At 40.3% G+C, this 19,066-nt stretch overlaps 1 protein-coding gene and 1 pseudogene across 3 annotated transcripts in view; one reads left to right on the forward strand and one right to left on the reverse strand.

Annotated features, from left to right (window-relative positions):
• Window positions 1–4,525, reverse strand: part of LOC110991168 (3'-5' exoribonuclease HELZ2-like) — a 29,541-nt gene extending 25,016 nt beyond the window's left edge. The window contains exon 1 of one of the 2 annotated variants that reach the window (XM_087135043.1): window positions 4,259–4,525. In XM_087135043.1, the coding sequence (XP_086991169.1) occupies window positions 4,259–4,291 (33 nt within the window). In that variant the 5' untranslated portion in view covers window positions 4,292–4,525. Of the gene's footprint in view, window positions 1–3,547; window positions 3,842–4,258 lie in introns of those variants that run through there. The other variant, XM_087135044.1, reaches the window with a different exon arrangement.
• A 2,127-nt stretch (window positions 4,526–6,652) lies between these two features.
• LOC110973068 (3'-5' exoribonuclease HELZ2-like) overlaps window positions 6,653–19,066 on the forward strand; it is a 53,999-nt pseudogene continuing 41,585 nt past the window's right edge. Inside the window, exons 1-6 of the transcript XR_015424916.1 lie at window positions 6,653–6,934; window positions 9,368–9,496; window positions 11,078–11,114; window positions 11,784–11,902; window positions 12,750–12,834; window positions 17,272–17,308. The product of XR_015424916.1 is annotated as a 3'-5' exoribonuclease HELZ2-like (transcript). The remainder of the gene's footprint in view (window positions 6,935–9,367; window positions 9,497–11,077; window positions 11,115–11,783; window positions 11,903–12,749; window positions 12,835–17,271; window positions 17,309–19,066) is intronic.

The raw sequence follows: 19,066 nt of genomic DNA on the forward strand, positions 1-19,066 counted from the left end.
CATCTTGGACCAATTACTCAGTATTGGTTTCCGTATAAGCGAAGAATCTCATAGCAACAGATTCTGCGATATCAGCATAAACTGTTGAAGATTATCGGCAGGAGATTTGCATACGCAAGTCATCTGTATTATTTGAGAAACTTAGGGTTAACGAAAAATAGTGTCAACAATCTTCTGTCTGTACAACAAAGCCTCCTGCAGATTACACTTTCAGTGGTTGTGAAACACGTTGACGATTTTCAAATGCCAATTAGAAATTAACTAAACGGCGAAAGAAAATCTCTGGACAATCCAATCTGGTCGTTTTGAAATAAATATTTCACAAACACTTTTGTTAACTGCCATCACAAGTCACATTTTTCAGTCAAGCACAAGCAAAAGTCAAGTCATACGCTCCAGGAAAGCTAATAAGTGTTACACAATAACTTTGACAAAAGGCATCGGTTTGTCATCTTTAACGTCCCTTCTCTTCAACGCCACTGATTTGAATTGCGGCTACGGATTGCAATACTGCATTTTTAACACACATGATGACGTCACGAAGCATGGTGACGTCACGAAGCAAGCCTGCACACCCAACCGAATGCCGCACGTGGGCCTATGAATATACAATATGTCTGCGACATACAATGACAAACCAAGTTCACTTGCTTTTTTTAAACAGTTGTCTCAATTTCGCTTTATGATTTGTGGTGAGTCAGAATTCCTTGCATGACGTCCACATAGACAAAAAGTAACAAACACATCCATCAAAAGCAAGACCGTAGCGAGGGTAGATAGCCTTTCCACGGAATGTGCCACACGAAGCTACAGATGGCGCTGTTGTGTGTCCGTGGACTCGATTAATTCCACGAGCCCAACATATACACCCATTTTTCAATTTTTCACACCAAACAACACTGAATGGTTGAGAACGCACAAAAAAAACCTCAATTCCAGAGAAAAAATGAAAAAAAATTGTCTACTGGCTGTATATGGAAAGAAAATGCTCAAGGTCAGCCTGTAGCAAAAGTGCACAAACTACTGCAGACTGCCTATATACACTAACTAGTGCAAATACAATGTGCAGTATGCAGCTGAAAATTACACTTTTCACATGAGCAGCTTCAACTACCTGTTCCTACTGATAATGGGGAAGGTTACCCAGGTTAGGCACTGCCAACTGGCAACGATTTACACAATCTCACCATTTTGGGGGCCAAACAATCTCCTTTTTCCAAAGATACCGTGGGGACACTTTTAATGCTAATGAGCTGGTCAAAAATTCTCACTTGAATTAGTGGTCTGCACCCTGCTAATACGACGGTCGCAATAGGCGGGCGCTAATTAGTTTATCCATAGAGTAGCTCTATGGTTTATCAGAGGCTGATCTAGGCTGACCTATCTTTCAACCCCTTTCTTGAGAGGGTTTGTAACCCTTGCATTCGTCAGTGGTGAAACTTAGGATTCCAGCTCCGAGCTTTATGTTGCAACGGTCATTTGCGCGTCGCCATTTTGGGATCAATCGTTCCCAAACTCATGACGACAGGCTTCAGGGATACTTTGAAGGATGATCATATTTTACAAAGCTATTTTACTCAAAAATCTTCATATAAGTGACCTGGCAGTACACCCATAAAGCAGTAATGTGATATATTTCTTGATTTGGGGGGGGAAGTTCCGCGTATTTTTCCCAGATAGTTTGGGAGGCGAGTATTTACCACTGTCGGTGACAGGATGAATATGGTTCCGAGTAGGCCTAAGCGTTTTGATAGTCCTCTAACTGTCGCATTTCTTAATTAGGAGTACTAAGTGTCAACAGAATTTGGTATGATGCAAATAACCGACTTTCTTCAAATTCACGGCAAAATGTTAGACAGGACTAAGTCCACTTTTTGACCGGTCCTCTCATGCAGTGAATCACAGTCACTCGTATAAAGGACAATTCCGAGCAACTGCAAATACTTACGATGAAAACTTTAAATTCCACAAAATCATCTGTAGTAAAAGAAGTTATAGGATTGGTTCAAATGGGCTCGAATGAGTCCACATTACGAACACCTGGAATATACAGGGGAAATCTCTTCTTTTTGTATTCGCTGGAGATGTGCCGGATCACAGGTTGTTGGGAAAGGCAGCTATTTCATGATGAATGACATAGTTTTGTCAAGCACTCATTGGATAGAGTTTATTTCAACAACGACTTGAGTCAACACTTGCGTTTGCTTGACTGTGTGCACCAAATTTACTTTCATGTACGATTTATTTTACCGGCGGAAGTATTAAATTCACAGTGCTTTGCAGGTCCATCGCTGTGACATACTACGGCGTACCCCCTTCCCAACATACTGTGGACATTTAAGTTTGCTCTTTCCACTCGGAGACTTGAAGACCTGACAGGTAGTCGGGACGTCCACAAGTCACGCGTACTACAAATGGTTATAAGAATTATATCCCTATTATCGCAAACAGTCTCGTTTCGGTACGACAAAACTGCCCAATGGTGTATTTTCATCATTATTTCACAGCATCTAGTAAAATAATAGATGGACATTCAAGCGCCTATCTCTGAACTCTCAAAATTATACACTGTTGCTGCAGTTGGAATGCGAAAAGTGCACGCTATGCAATTTGTATAATGGGGCTTTGGAGTTTATGCCCAAGATATTCCACTTTCGTTCTGTGTACTAGCTGTCGACATGAACGGTGTGAGAGAGGGCTCCTTGTTCCAGTTCTCATGACAGTGAACTATTCTCCGTAGAAGAGAAATAATTTAGATATGTTTTTAAATTTAAAATCAAGACCAGGTTTACGTTTGGGCCAAACCCCATGTTTATAAATACCCAAATCATACACATTTAATTAATGTCGAATTTGGAAAAATGAAGAATAAACACAAGAACAAAAGACAGGCGTGCTTACAATCAGTCTTGCGTGCAAAACCTCTCTCATGAATTGAACTGGCTAGATAATTTCATTTTTCGCTGAATTTTCGGAAATCATGCATTACTTGGTCAGTAGATTCATTGATAATGACGATCGATGCTCATGCAAGCTTGGACAGATTTGATCCATTGGGATTCGTGCTTGGAACTGCTGCCAAACGTAATGTTTCCCTTCTCTGTCCGCTTGAGTCCGAAACCCATGTTCCCCAATTTGTTTCCCTGATGATTTAAGCACTAAGTTTAAAGTTTCGAGCCTAAAATCTCCAATATTTATGCAAATTCTTATTGTCGTTACCCAAACCTTTTCAAGTGTCTAAGAATCAGTACTATTTATCACATAAAGATTTGGTCATCTCATTCTCAGGAAGAAAAAAATACACCGTGTGCCCGTCACAGGCTCCAGTGAACTGAACAGTGTTTCGATAACACGATTCATCTTCGTTCCTGTACCCTTATTTCTCTGATAAGGAATGAGATAGATTCAGAAAAATAGTTACAATTCAGTTTGACTGCATTACAAGTGTTCAAATTATAGGCCTACGTCACCTGCGTTTTTGGAGAATAACAATTTACAGTTATCCGCCGACAAAAAAATCCCTAACGTCGATATTTGAAATACTTACTCTGTGACGAAAGTTGTCCCTGGTTCACTGTGAAAACTGAGCAACGCCTAGCAATTTCAGCTTAGAAATGGCGAACACGGAAAGCATTCGAGGATGCAAGGATGCGCATCGCCCCTTTGGGACCCCTTCCAGGAATTCAGATAACAAAATTCCAGTCACTCCACATACAGGTTGTTGACGGACACACAATGGCTCTTGTTACTACCAGGAAAAGACATACAAAAATACCCCACTCTTCGGAAAACATAACTGCTTTGTAACATGCCGCAAGTCATTGTGTTTGTAGCGATGTGGATTTCCCCTGGTGAGAAATACCGTGCGCGCTCGGATTCGAACTCTGACCCCCGTGAGGGCGGTTCAAAGCTGTCGTGTGGATGTGCAAAAAATTAATAACTTTCCTGCGCCATTTTGTATAGACCTGCATTCATTATAATGTTCATATCGTTAGAGGCCAAAGGGGCGTTTACCCCACCCTGAAAAGAAATGGCTGAAAGGGGGAGGGAAGTGAAAGGAAAGGGGTGGAAATCGCCAGTTTCCGTGAAAGTGCCTTGAAAAAGAACCGACATGACATCATGTATCAATTTGAAAGATAGGTCTAGTGTTGATTAAAATCCTAGTACTGCCAAAGCAATAGCGAAAATGTATAGAATGTTACATTATTGAAGAAAAAAACAGGCCAGGAAAGGAGGCAATCTTTGACTCTATACTTACTGGATTCCTTCCTCTTTTCCCCCTTTTTCCCATTTTTGATGGATCGGTTGCATTCCGTCGCGCAGCATGCAGAGAAACACAGCCTACCACTTGCACGCAGAGATGGACGCGTCACTTAGGCCTACAATCTCCCCACATTACCACCTTACAGACTTCATGGCCGTAGTATGGCCTACGACATTAATGCTGGGATAGCACTAGTTTCAAACTCGAGACACACTTCTGTTGCAAACAAAGGCCTGATACTGGCAACCGCCAGTATTCACAGTGCACTGAGTCTTTGAAGAAAAAAAATTTTTTAACTGATCTGCCACTTCCTACCATTCTGTTGGCATGATTTATTTTTTAAAAATGTAAACAAATTTTACAAGGAAGTAACAAAGGCCTGAATGAGCCCTCACCAATCCCAGCCATACCCGAACAGGGCAAGCCAAACTGGGTTCATGTTTGTTTGTTTGTTTGTTTGTTTGTTTGTTTTGTTTTGATTTGTTTTTTATATTCAGTGAATATAGAATTTGGCTTCGTTGAACTACATTCAAAATGCTGCCAACCTCTGATGTGTGTCTGTGTGGTTTGTGGAGACGATGTATTTCTCATCCAAAAATTTCCAGAATAGAGAAATGCTGCTCCAGTACTCTGTGCGTGCATTGGCATGAATATTCAGAAAAATCGTTGACCTTTGCTCCAGGCACACATTACCTTTCGACTCGTACAAGTGTATTTGCGTTTTATTTTCCGTATCTTATAGTTAAGCGTATGTGTCAGATCAAACTCATCTCTTCGACTGTCTTTTCGACCAATAGTTAATTCCACTGAAAACCTCTGGACGTACTTGAAACTAATTAAGCCTTACTGTGTTGAAATGAAAGAGGTAATTGATACATCAATCATCAATGAAGTGAACATTGAATTGAATTGACATTGGTCCCGTCAGCCATTTTGATCTTGATCCTGGTATCTGTGCTCTAAATTGTTAACTCTTCAGTGGGTTGGCTTCTGATTGCCCCAGGATTTTGTGGGTTTCAAGCCTCCCCCCTTTTTAAAAATTTATTTCTAACTATGTACGTTTTATTGCAAATTTCATTTTTTTTACCGGAGTAGGTAGGTTAATTATTGAACAAATATCTGATTTATTCCTTCACTGATGCCCTCAAGTTCAAAAATGAAAATTCAACTTTGCTTTTAATTTGCGATTGAAGTAGCTTCATTCTTTTGAGACTCCACCGGGCCCCTCTCATTCCTCCTCTCAAGTGGAATGGCACCTCAATTTCCAATGACCATTTCATATACAAAATAATGGTCTGTATATATCAGTTCTAAAAAGATCTTTTAAATCCAGTCAGTGTTTCATTTCCGCAGCGATTGCAGTGAACTGTTATTTCCCAACGACGTCAATTTGAACGCGCACACTATACAACCTTGCGCAACACAATTACCGAACATACATCCTATAGCTTGGATGTCGCAATAGGAATAGTTCATTATTCATTACAGTGGCTCATGCTCGATCTTCTTTTTCATAATTTTAGGTCGTTTGTGATGTCTGATAACTGATTTGTCCCACTGTCTCTGGTTTGATTTCTGAGGAACAACTCTCTGTGGATATGTTGACGGGTATCTTACTGTTCGTCTCATTTAAAATTAAATACGCTAATACGAGGTAATATTTATTTGGTGCATGCAAATGAACCCGACCCTCAACGGCGAATGAGTTGCTAATTTTACACTGGTTCCTCTATCTTGAATACCTAACCAAACTACTTCAATATCATGAAATTGGAGCGTATTCAAAAAAGTGCCTAGACAATCTTCTATGGATTTGATTAGTTTAATTATGGACAGGTCCTGATAAATGTAATTAATCTTGTCTCTCTACGAAACCGTCGAAGGGACCTTTGACATTGCATTAAAATCGCACGCCTCTGGCGTGTACCGCGAGTGGTTACTACAGTTTTACAAATTCACGTGCAAAACGAACTCAGACATGCCAGCAACTTAACCACAATACCGTGCGAGACAAAGCATAAGGATCCCATTTTTTGTAAGTCTTTTAATAATTAATTCTTTCGCTTTTTAATCAGTGTACTGTAATTTCACATTTATGTTTATTTCGTTCTCTCAGTGGAATTTTGTCATGATGTTTTAATGCCTTTTTTGCCATTTATGTTTATGCATTTTGATGTATACAATGCGGTAATTTAGCCTTCGTGCTACAAACACAATGTTTTAATAAACCATAAGAATAATAATAACAGTAACTGAATGCAGGCACGAGTTTGTCTGCAATAATTAATTTTTGTCAATGATTAATGATAATGTTACATATGTTATGCATACTACGTGGAAGTGACTGCAGGTCAACGAAGGCTTGGGAAATCCCCATGATTGCTAACTGAACTTCACAAAACTCTCCGTATGCTTGGACTATTGTCACTGCGTAGAGCTTCACGGTCAATAACAGGTGTTATTTAAGGAACCTACGCCTACTGATTTGTTTCATTCTGTCCGGCGATAGTGTAGTAACATGAAGCAAAGAACTTGAAGGACCGTTTCAACCGCCGACCTTGACTCGACAGAATTGACCGTTTTGTGTTGCTACTGCATGCATTAAATTGCCGACTATAACGCTACAGCCACATGAATATGCTTAACGCAGTCGCAGTCGTCTGAATATGAGTAAGTTTCTCATAATCAACAATGAGCTTTGGACTGGAGGCCTACTAGTACATCTCACTCTTTGTACAGTTTGGATCGATTTCTTAAGCCCCACGAAATCAAGCCTTGGGCCTATTTTAGCTGTGTTTACATTAAGAGCAGTAAATTTGAAGGGAGGGGAGTTGGCCAGCAATGTTTTGAGTTTTTCAACAAGATGTCGTAATCAGTACTGTGCACTGAATCGCGGTAGGAATGTTGGTCTTGATTTTGAGGCATTGTTCAGGCAGGATAGATAGTTCTGTTGGTAACGTCGTCACTTTCAGTGAGCTGAGATAAGAAAGAAACTGGATCATTTTCTGAATTAACTTGGATTATATTTTCAAGTTTGCATGGTTAACGTACCCTCGCCCACGCGTTGATGACTGATCAATAGTGTATTCGCGGGTGTTTTACATGACCCAACCTGTTCAAAAGTGAGCTGCCAGTGCCACGTACAATCATGGCAGTGCGTGGGTGAGTTGCCGCATTCGGCAACCTGTTATGTGTCTCAATGTCTCCGTGAGGCGCGCACCGTTTGCATATCTGTCGTCAGCTGGTCCAGCCTCGGTCCGGACACACTGTGATGACGTGCAGCGCGCACAGTGCAGATATTTCTCATATCGTGCCACCGCCTTCCGGGAAATCCCCGAATTTTTTATTGTTTCCATCGTTGGCGGCGCTTTTTCCCCAACAGCTTTTGTGGAACACCTATCTAGAGTCCACGAGTCGAGTTCGGAAGTGTAAACAGCAGATGGACATCACCCGCTCCCTGTTTAACATCACCCGCTCCCAGTCGTTTAACTTGAGTCTAGGTAATTTTAGAAATAAACATACCGTCTCACGAAGAGGTTTCTTGGGGACTTTTACAATTTAATTTTCTACTGGGCAGCGGAATGGCCGCACTCTCAAGTTGACTTCGGGTTGCCATGGCCCATGGGTAGGAATTACATGTATGTTGATGACCGTCGACGGTCACTCGTTTTAAGAACTTCGGTGACTACGCGTGGCGGGAATTTCGCCTTTTCATTGAGTTTAATTTAGGCGACCGTACAGTCATGGAAACGAACTTGCACTGAGGCATATGTATGATTCATTATGAATGGAAAAAGGAGCATATGTTCTTGGTTTGTTGACTTTAAACAGACGAGTGCTCATGAAAACATGGGTGTGACATGGAGATTTTCGGAAAATCTGGTGTTGCCGGGTTTTTTGTGTGTGGGTAATTCAAAAATTTCCTCAAATAAAAGCAATTTTCATCAGGAGAACCCTTAAGTAAAGAATTTTGCATGGGACATAACAGTTTTTCAAATGTAAATATGCATGAAGACACAGTCAATCTTCTAATTTTATGGGGAATTTCAACAAAAAAATACCTTGAGGGAACAGGTTTAAAAAGTAACCTAATTTAATGACACTCGGAAATCGTGATGATGGTCCAGTGAGGAATTCTTTCCACCTTTGTGTGGGAAGGGGCATATGAGGAAAGGAGACAGAGATTAGTACCTTGGGCATTTTGGGGGAATGGGAGGAGTACAGTCTCAGGTTCCTCTGAGTGTCTTGGTGTTAAACCTGAAAATGGTGGAAGCTGCACATGGAATTCCTTCCTACAAACGTGGCTGATGACTTGATATGGAAGCCCTGGGTACTTTTGTGTTGATCTTTGCAGTGGTAAATAGAGAAACTTTTACCGTGCTGAGCACGAGGTGTGTGTACTTGACACTGACGAAAATGATGGTTGCCAACGAATATTTCTTAGCTTTATTACGCCATTATCGGCAAACCTGCAAAAGCTATTGAAATTCAAGGCTGGAAAATTCTTGTAGCACCTGCCCGTTATTTGTCACTGAACTTAAAATACATCACACTTGAAAATACCACCCACCCCAAGCATTAGGGTCTTCTCTACCTGAAGTCACTCATGACCCTCTCCCCCTTGGCATAAGGGTCCCCTTTACTGGAACCCAACGTTTCCCGCCAATTCCACATCCCCGTACCACCACAGGATCCAACACCTTCATGCCCCAGTACACTTGCAGCAGTGACACAACTCGCGAATCCCGTTCCACGCTCCACCACTTCCGGAAACCCAGCTGTCCACTCAAATCTGACACACCCCCTTGAGGACAGCCAGAGCATCCTGACCAAAACGTCAGGTTAACACTCACTGGTTCTTCTAAGAGCCACACCTCTCCCAAAAAGAGATTGATTTTATGGTGTACCCTCAAGCTTAAAATACCATACAAGTCGACCACAAAATAGGAAGAGATCTAAAATGCCACAAACTTCAGTATATCCATGGTTGGCTCGTAGGGGTAGAAAGAATGATAAGCTGTCTCCCATTTCTGTGGCTTATTTTGCAGAGTATTTCCAAGTTTTCTGTCACAGTTGATGAACATAACACTTTCTTCTTCCCAGGCACCTTGCCAGACAAAAAGTGATCTTTTGTTGCAGTACAACATACACAGAGAAATCAGCCAGCATCACGATGTCACGAGCAAGATTTGAACGTGAAGAGTACATTAATAATCGCCTTATGAAGTTGAAGTAAGACAACTTGAAATTTTTTATTTGCTGCAGACGAATATGTTTTCGTAGGTTGGTACAAAAGTTGCCCATTCCAACAGTACACCCTTATCAATCCAATTATCCAAGAACTCATTTACCTTGTTAGTGCGATTCTGTTTCTAAAGATTTGTGTGTCTACCCGTAGAGGAAGGACACAGAAGGAGTTTGAACTGCCAGGGCTGTAACATCTGGCAAATTACAGCTTTTTGGTATGCCCGGTATGTCCTTAGCCAGAGTGCAGTGAGCGCGTGCTACGCACCATCTGTTTCACAACCACAAAACCCCTTTGTACCCTATGATCGCCGCCACAATTTTTCGCTGGTAATCTGCATCCTTGAGACTTTGACCGCTTTCTTCTGGAGTTATTTTGGGAGTAAATAGCTTCGTTGTTTACAATACATTTGTATGTTGTGCTTTGAATAATTTGTATTATGGCGTTTGCACAAAAGTGTATTTTTACGAGATTTCATGATCACCTGTGATGAAATAACGCATTTTGTTCCTTATGAACTTAACTTTCCAGTATTAGTCAAAATTTGTCCGCCAGTCTTAGTCAAGTTTGTACCAAGTCTTTGAAAACTGATGTATTGGAGGGAGGAGAATAAAATTACAAACTTTCCATCGATAATGGAACAGTGTATCAACATTGAAAAAGCTTATTCATGATGGCAAAAGTAGATCTAATATCAGGGATTTTTCTCTCTGTATTTCCTGGTCAAAGAAACAATTTGTATTTAATTGCAAGCAAAACACTACAAGTATTGCTGGGAATACTGGCCCCGCTTGTCGGTCTAATCTGCAGGCAGTAATGGGGCATTTTTGGAATGTTTTCTATTATTCGTCTCACTCGGCGGTGACAGTCATTGAACACTTTGAAGTGTCAGAGTTGCAACTCCTTCTGTGTCCTTCCTCTATGGTCTACCCTTCATTTCTGGCCATCATGGTTTGGATGTGTGTGCCTGGAGACCACTTAAGGCCTTCACAAGACCAGCACAAGACCTCCAGTCTGACTTCAAGTCACAAGCTATTCCAATGAACTGCAACAAAAGCATTCCTTTGTCATTGTTCACACAGTTACCTGTAACTGGCCTTGTGCATGGTCTTGTGCATGGTCTTGTATCTGGTCTTGTGACTGGTCTTGTGTATGGTCTTGTATCTGGTCTTGTGATGGTCTTGACTGCAACAATGTGTGTGCGTCTTTAAGTACTTAGCACAGGAGAAGTTTCACGCCAAAATAGGGCCAATGATCATACATGTAACAGTCAAATACCCCTTTTATGAAGTGGGTCATGATCCTTGTAGAGGCTACGCATAAATACCATTCTCATTCATTGTCATTCTGATCTTGAATTTGTGGGCAGGTAAAGCAGTAATTACTTTGCAAGCATAATAGGACAATTCCAGCAAAGGCCAGGCTAGATGAACCAGTAGCAGAGTTAATAGATCACACAACCTGCCTTTGTAGTCACAGTATCATGTCCCCATTCCTGGCATAACTTCACCGTAAATGGTACCATCGACAATTAGTAATTGTTCATTGTTGTGCTAATTTCACTACAGGATGACTCCTCCTGAGCTTCTTCCTCATGGCACTTTGGTAAGATCCTTGTGTTGAGTAAAGCAAAGAGTTTACTGTGGTTTTCCTTTTTCATTTGTACAATGAGGAAATACATATAGTTGTCAGGTCAAACTGAGAAATTAACCAGTAAGATTTGAACCTGCGACCCCTGAGCAACTTGGTGCAAAGGCTGATCAATCCAGTGAGCGAACCGGGGCTTTCTGAATGGTGTCTCAAATTGTCAGTACGGCTGTTCTTGAGGATAGAGAGAGTGGCCCGCTGCTGAGGGCTCATTACTCATGATCTGAGGGTCACAGGTTCAAATCCAGAAGCCAGCCATATGTTGTTTCCTGGAACATACCACTTCACTCCCACGGACTTTTCTCAGGAGTATAACTAACCTATGATGGATTAGCAGGGCTTGAAAAAATACACTAAGTCCTCTTTACGCTACTAGCCACATGGCCCATGGCTTCAGCTTTTCTCACAAGGAAGGGGTTCACAAGATTAGCAGTTGACAGCAGTGACTTGCCTCAGAAGCGTTGTTTGATAATGAAAGTTGTTGACGTTTTTCATGAAATGTTATGCCTTGGTTTTTGTGGGGTTTTTGTGTCCATGTGTAAAGCTTTGCAAGTAGTGTTGCTTGAATTAGAGAGTCACCTTGAGAGTCTCTACCACGTGTGAATTGAATCCTTTTTCAACTTACAGTTGAAGCAATTCATCCGAGACATACAGAAAGACATCAAGGAAGAAGGGGATGAACTCATTGCTGATGGCGAGTATCAGGCAGCAGGCTCCATGCTAACTGAAGCTATCAATTGCAAAGAGTAAGATCAACCTTCCCACTGACTTGTCTCATTGGATTTGATCATGCGCGATCTAAAGCTGACAAAAATGATGGAGTTCTCCAGAAATACTTTGACTTCACAGACCTTTCAAAAAAAAGATTTTTTAAAATCCCATGGTTGTCACTACATACATCAGCCCCATGACCAGCTTCAGGGAATTTTTGGAGTGGTCAGAGTGCCTACTGGGGGGGATACAAATGTATCTGAAGAACAGTACATCTTTGTAATGCTTAATAGTTTTTACCGATTGAGATGGAGGTAGCCACTCACCGGGGGAAGAAGCCCAGCCCCTTCACAACCCTCTCCCCAACCCACGGCGACGTGCCTTCACTACATGCAAAACATGTACTGTATCTGTCAAAAATGAAGTGTTTAAGAGCTTCTTGAATATTTCTTTTTTCTCAATATTTTTGTAGATGCAGTTTCTTTGATTGGCTGAGAGCACAAAGGTGTGCATTTCACACTTGCACACACCCACGTTTTGCATTATATGAGCTGGAAATAGTTTCGTTCTCAGGAAGTTAAGAAATCTACTAAATGAGTTCCTGTAAATTTGAATCAAAAGCAGTTGCACTGATCACAATACTGACTGTGTTGAATTTTTACGAACTTAATACGAGTGGAAAAAAAGATGATGAATCACCGGCAAGTTAAAGATTACCCTCCTTGCTCGGGCACAAAAATTAATAGTTGTGGAGTTATAGCAGTGTAAAAAGAAGATTAAATGTCAAGATCTGGCCTACTTAAATTTCACACCCTCCCGTGTAAAGACCTCTATTTTCTTGCAATCAGATGTTCAAATGGAGTACACAATTCCACATTTCAGATACTTGATGCTTGCTGGATACTCATGTTCAACCACACTTGACAAGAATCTTCATTTACTGCGAGCAGATTGCGCTTACAAACTGGTAAGATTACTCTTTGACTCTCTGTAGTCGTCACTGTTAAGTTTTAGGCTCAGTGGAACATCCATTATGTGCTACTTTTACAATATTTACTTTAATTTTTTGCTAATGCCAGCTGAATTGTACTGTTGTTACAGAGTGCATCAATTAGCATAAATTAACGAAGAGGGTTTTCATTGCACTTGTTATTAGAGTCGAGTTTTAAAAACTGTTGCACCAAACATGCAATACCTTCAGTGTATTCTGGTATTGTGGGGTAGATGTTATGTATTTACCTAATCTTACCTGCGAAAAGAAGTTGATCTTTGTACATTCATGTACAATTGCCTTTTCCAGTTTTTAATAACATGCTGTCTATCATCGACTTCAGCTGGGGCTGGTTGCATCCACAGACCCCCCCAAGTATATGCAAGAAAAAGACAGTGGCCAATCGTTGTTGACCGTTTATGATAAACTCACACAGGTTAACCCTCCCCTCTCTAATGTACACTTTTATACGTGTGTGAAAATGACCCCCAAAAATGGGTGGTCCATAAAAGAACATTCTCCGAGCTGCCAGTATACGCGATGCATACAACCAAGCATTCTGGAATGAGGCAGAGAAATAAGGTACATCCCTACTGGAGGTTAATTGGCCGTCTACAAAATGGCCTTATTCATTACTCATGTGCTACCCATTTCACACTCTGTAACATTGTCATGTTGTTAATAGTTTTATGTACATGTAAGGAGACTACATGTACATGTCCATGTAACTCCTCCAAGTTGCATGTTTATTGGACCCGCATTCCAGTACAGCACATCAGTGCTGCACAGGGGTGGAACCAATAGGTTGTATATGTGTCTTTCTGGGTTGAATTGTCATGATCATAGTACAAATAGAACTTTAAAGTGTTTGTTCTGTTTACTTTGATAAATTGCTGTTAGCAGGTGTTTTTTATAATATTTTTATGCAGGGTAGGGGATATGTTGATTTGCATTCATGTAAATATTGATAAGGTCAGAGTATAACAATGTGGCTTAGTTAACATACTTGACTGACATTGTATACATAGGGTCCAATCAAATGGTTTCAAAGTACCATGTGATCATGTAGAGTTTCCCAGAGATTGGCTTCCAATACAGTTGGCAAGCATATGATTAGCTACAGTATGTCACATGTTTGCAACTAGACAGTGAGTGCTACGTGTATGCGTCCCCGAGGTTGTGAAAACATGATGTCCCACTTCACTGTAGTCAGTAACAGTTTTTTATAACTTTGCCTTGAATTCTTGCAACATTTTCCTCACCTGAAGTGTTTCCAATTTAATTGAAACGATGAGTGCCTCACTCAGTTGCTGCACAGAAAGTCATAAAATGAGTACATTGAAGTATTTGAATCATTGGTCATTTAAGAGCTTGACAAAATATGGTACGGGACTTATCTGGAAGCACAATGTGGCAGCAGGAAAAAAGAAATCTTGTTTGCATTGCATGATGACTTCATGGTATTCTGAGCATTTAGGAAGGAACCAATTCATTGTTCTCATGTGCTGCGAAGGCCCAACAGCAAATTTGATACAATAGTTAGCCCTTCTATTTTCTTACAAATCATTGCTTCAAACCTTAAGAGCATTGTTATACATGTAAGAGGTACATGTATATTTATTACCCAGTGTTATCATGCTACTCCTTTTCCCTTTTCTGAATCATTTTCAAGTCACTGACTTATTTATAAGGAAGACTGGAATGCCAGACAATGCCACAGTACTCCAATACTGAAAGAATGTAGCCCATACAGACTGCTTGAAGTTCATTGACATTAAAACTGCACCTTTTCAAGGTTGTCATCATGAACAGTTTCCTGTTAGCTTTGGCAAGCACATGTATGTTGTTCACATTGGTGTTCCATTCTAAAGCATTTTGAAACCAGACAACAAAAATTTTCGCAGTATTAACATAATGATAAAATGTAAATCAGAGCCAATTCTCAAAATAGTTTTTGGTGGTGAATTTGTGTCGGTAATATTTCCACACATGAAAAATAATGTTATGTTATTACTAAAGTGTTGTAGCGTTGATCCTAATTTGCATAAAGGAGGTTCACATAGCGGTACTTGTGCATGTAATGTGTCCTTAAAATCCCTCGTTCTAAATCAATGTGCAAACTAAATCCTGTTTTGAGAGAATAACTACTCATACCCCTCTGTGTATTTCTAACCCTAGACTTTTACAAAACGTAAAGCTTTGCATTGTGGCCTGCTTTGACGTGTGTGGGTAATTAGGCAGTCATACGTCTTTCAGATTTTCTCAGAGACTGAAAAATCGGACAAAAGCGTTGCATATCACTCGGCAGTGTTGCTTGGTCCCTGTGACTGTTGCATGACATCTGGTCATAATTATTTGATAAAAATATACCAGATATTAAGGCAATAGGCGACGTCGAGTACCATGGTGGTACTATCGAATATGGTGTTATTTGTCTGGCAGAACATCTCACATCATAAACCCAACCAACATTAGATCTTTTATCTTGCACCCTACAAGTTGGAATGGACATCCCCACAGTCGAACTGGAGACTGCAGTAAAAGTACCAACATTCGAATTTTGACCACAAACAGAAAAATTAAACTATTGCATGCATTTAGCAATTCTGAATATGAAGGTTTGAGAATGTGGCACACCATAGCATTGTAAGATTTGTGATGTGTTTTAATGCACCTTGGGTAAGACATTAAATGCATGTACAGTCTTGTACCTTGGGTTTAAATGAATACCTTTCTGCTATCGCAAAACACATGTACATCTTTGTTCATCTCTCTTCCCTTGAAGAGTACTCTTTGAATGCAGCACCAGTATATTCGTTTTTCAACAGTTTGTCCAACATGTTTTAAAACAAAGGTTTGGAATTCGAGCATTCAGTCCTGAAATTGTTCAAACGATAATCATTTTTTCACTGTGTTGTTTGTTGTTTCTGGGATTATTTTGATTAGGGCTGATTTAAAAGTACGGAGGGATGATTATGAGAGATCTGGTGGGTAACTAAATGGGTGATTTGGGCTCAGGTTAAACATGGGAGCAGGTACAGGTACATGAACACTGTAGTTTCAAAGCCTGTTTAACATGTTTTTCTATTCCTAACATTTCTGTATTTTTAACAGTAGTGCTTCCTGTTAAGACTCATCAAAGCGACAATAATGACTCTGCACATGTATGCTCATGCATGTACATGTACATGTACCTGGTGACATACTAGCACATGCATCCTTCTTTAGTGAAATGTGTGATTTACTGTTTCCAATGTACATATACCTTTGCAATATTTCTTTGATAATTGAAAGCCAAAATACAATTTCATGCTTCAGCTATAGTTCTTCAAAATTCTGTAACCAATTTTTCAATTGTATTTATTTTTTCATTTCTGTTGGGTACTGTGATACATGTACATAGTGTACAACCAAATATGTATGGGTTCCGTTTGTTTTGATCTCATGTTAACCACACCCACTGTACGTGTGTGCATGATCAGTCATACCTACATATATGCCAAATGTACATGTATGTGCTATGCGTACACATGTATGTGAAATGCATACATATTCATTGTCTGCTTCTCTCAGAACCATGTGGGCAAACCTGATTCGCTGCTTCCTGACCTGACTGGGCTGTCATGACTTACTGGGAATTCCCCCCATATTCATGAGAAATGAGGGCATGTGTAATGATTGCTGCCGGTTGATTACACTATGCACTGTCAAAAGGGAAATCTGAATGCCTTAAGACATTGCGCAAGTTCAGTGTGTTTTGTTGGCTCAAATCTGGGCTTTCAGTAGTTGAGCTTTGATTGTGGAGCTGAGTGGACCTGTTCTGTAGACATGGGTAGTAACTTGGCAAGATTCATTCAGGTTATTTCATGTGTTAAAAATTTTGCTGATTTGTTGATGTCTTAAATACTTGGGCTGAGTAACGTACATGAACCTGCCTATGTTGCATGTCAGTAGGATCAACATGTTTGTATGGCAGGCTCATGGGATGCACATTTTAAATGAATTTGTAAAAAGAAACATGTCATTTGGACTGAGTTTCTTAAATCTTGAGAAAGTGTGATGCATGAATAGTCTGACTTTTTTGACATTATCTGGTGTCCTGCTGTTCTGTACCAGATATGCCAGAATAAATGACAGAGTGGTAGACGTATGCACTATTACATTGACATCCTTCATGCACAAAAAGTGAAACTCTTGACGTGTTCTTGCCCTGAAATTGTTGGGTTTTTGTTTTTGATTTCTGTGTTACTTTACAGTTTCCTTTTTTATGAGGACAACATTTGTTGAGTCCACAAAGAGCGTTAAAATTCTCTCCACTGGTATCTTGGTGTGACACAGTTGTCATAATTTGTCACATGTTACCTGTACATGTTTCTGGTTTCCTTTGTGTGATTATTTTTGTTATGGTTGCAGGGCTACCCTGATGCTGCATTAGAAGATTGCCGCTCAGGTAAGTACCTGTGCCAGTATATTATTATTTTGCTGCAGGTACAGTAGTTCTTAGGGCTTTCATCCTAATTTATGTGTACTGTCAGTTACATCTACCCTTAACCACTTGCTGCCGGGTGGTTTGAAAAATGCAGTGCACACATACTGGTCATTTTCAAGATTCTCAGTTTTCAAAATTCTTCAAAAATTCATCATTTCAATTAATGGACGTTTACACCCCACGAATTACTGTCTGGTGGCCACTCTAGCCTGACAGACAAAATCTATTGATACCCGAGTATTTCAGCCATTTCTGCAGCCTTGTTGAAAGAGCCCAGATTGTGCGGTGTTATGCAACTTTCTTTTGTTCACGAACCAGGCACAGTGCGCTGCTGACCTCTTTTCAATAGGGGCCAGATTAGCGTGCAGCGGTGCTGTGTGGCTCATCGCTGCGGTGGTGGAGTGCTTTTGTCCCCAGTGGTATCCGCTTGCTCTAAATGCCCCAAACCGTGGTATACTGTTTCAAAACAAGGCTAGATTATCTCCACTATTGAGAGTGAAAAAATGTCGGTAATGCCCAGCAGCTCAGTCTTTTGTGCTGAGCATTGTCTATTGTTACAAGGCCCAGCTCTTTTGTCCCGGTTTTGGGCTCCCCGGTTTCGTGCTGGAAAACGGGTTCCCCCGGCAGCAAGTAGTGTAGTTGAAAGGTTTTGACTAAGCGAGACCAAAGGCGTGGGAAAACTTTGAGTCTTTTTTCCCTGTTCTTTCATATATGCAAACTTTCATTCAGTCGTTTGAATGTGTACACTCAAGTTTCCTTTAACCCTGGGGATTTGCTCTATGAACAGTTATATGTACATGTACACCTGTAGTAATTTGTAATATAACAATGTTTTGATATTTGATGACTAAATTGCCTCGGACACATTTAGACTTGACAATGTAAACTTCAAGATTCACTTTTTACATGCCATGCACAAGCACAGAGAATACCATTACCAGTGAAGTGCAATAACGTCTTGTTCTGAAGTAATACTGTGTTTCTACATGTATGTGGTTGTAATGATCATCTACAGCATGCAAGATTTCAAGATTTAGATACATGTACATGTAGTTGTGGAAGATACATGGAACGATGTGTGTTGTTATTCCATCATAACCTTGAAACAAAATGGCGTGCCAAATTCCAAACATTTTCATATGATGTATCATTTCTACTTGTACATTTTACGTGGCTGTACCATTTCTTAATGTTAAACTGGTGGTGGAAGTTTATGGTCGGCTATTTTGTTGACAATAGATCTTATTCATGGGAAGCCATTTTTTATTTTTATTCCCTGAATCAGCAATATCTGTTTAATGGTTGGAGCCAGACTATTTCGGGTCCTAAGCATCACTTTTCATTTTTATTCAAATGTTGATTGAAACATTTAAATTATTCATCAGTGTAAACTATCATTAATTTGGAAGGAATTTAATGTCATTGCATTCATTTCAAATTGAAAGTTCACAAAATGAAAAGTTTACCTTACCTTGGCCAACTCATGAATAAAGTCTTTTGGCACTTCATTTGTCAGTCATGAGCACGAGACAGGCAAAACGTGTAATAAACAAAAGATAGAGGCGTTGCATGCCGGTCATGACAGCATTTGCGACAAGCGTACTCTGGCAACTCAACACAGACAGTGGGCAAACTTACACTTGATCCAGTTTTGCTGTTTTCCCGGCATCTGCGTTTGAAACAGTTGTGATTATGCCTGTCCATTTGATTGCCTGCCAG

This window comes from Acanthaster planci, linkage group LG03, assembly GCF_054643075.1.
Source record: "Acanthaster planci isolate LZ-2023a linkage group LG03, COTS_SCS, whole genome shotgun sequence".
Classification (NCBI taxonomy): domain Eukaryota; kingdom Metazoa; phylum Echinodermata; class Asteroidea; order Valvatida; family Acanthasteridae; genus Acanthaster; species Acanthaster planci.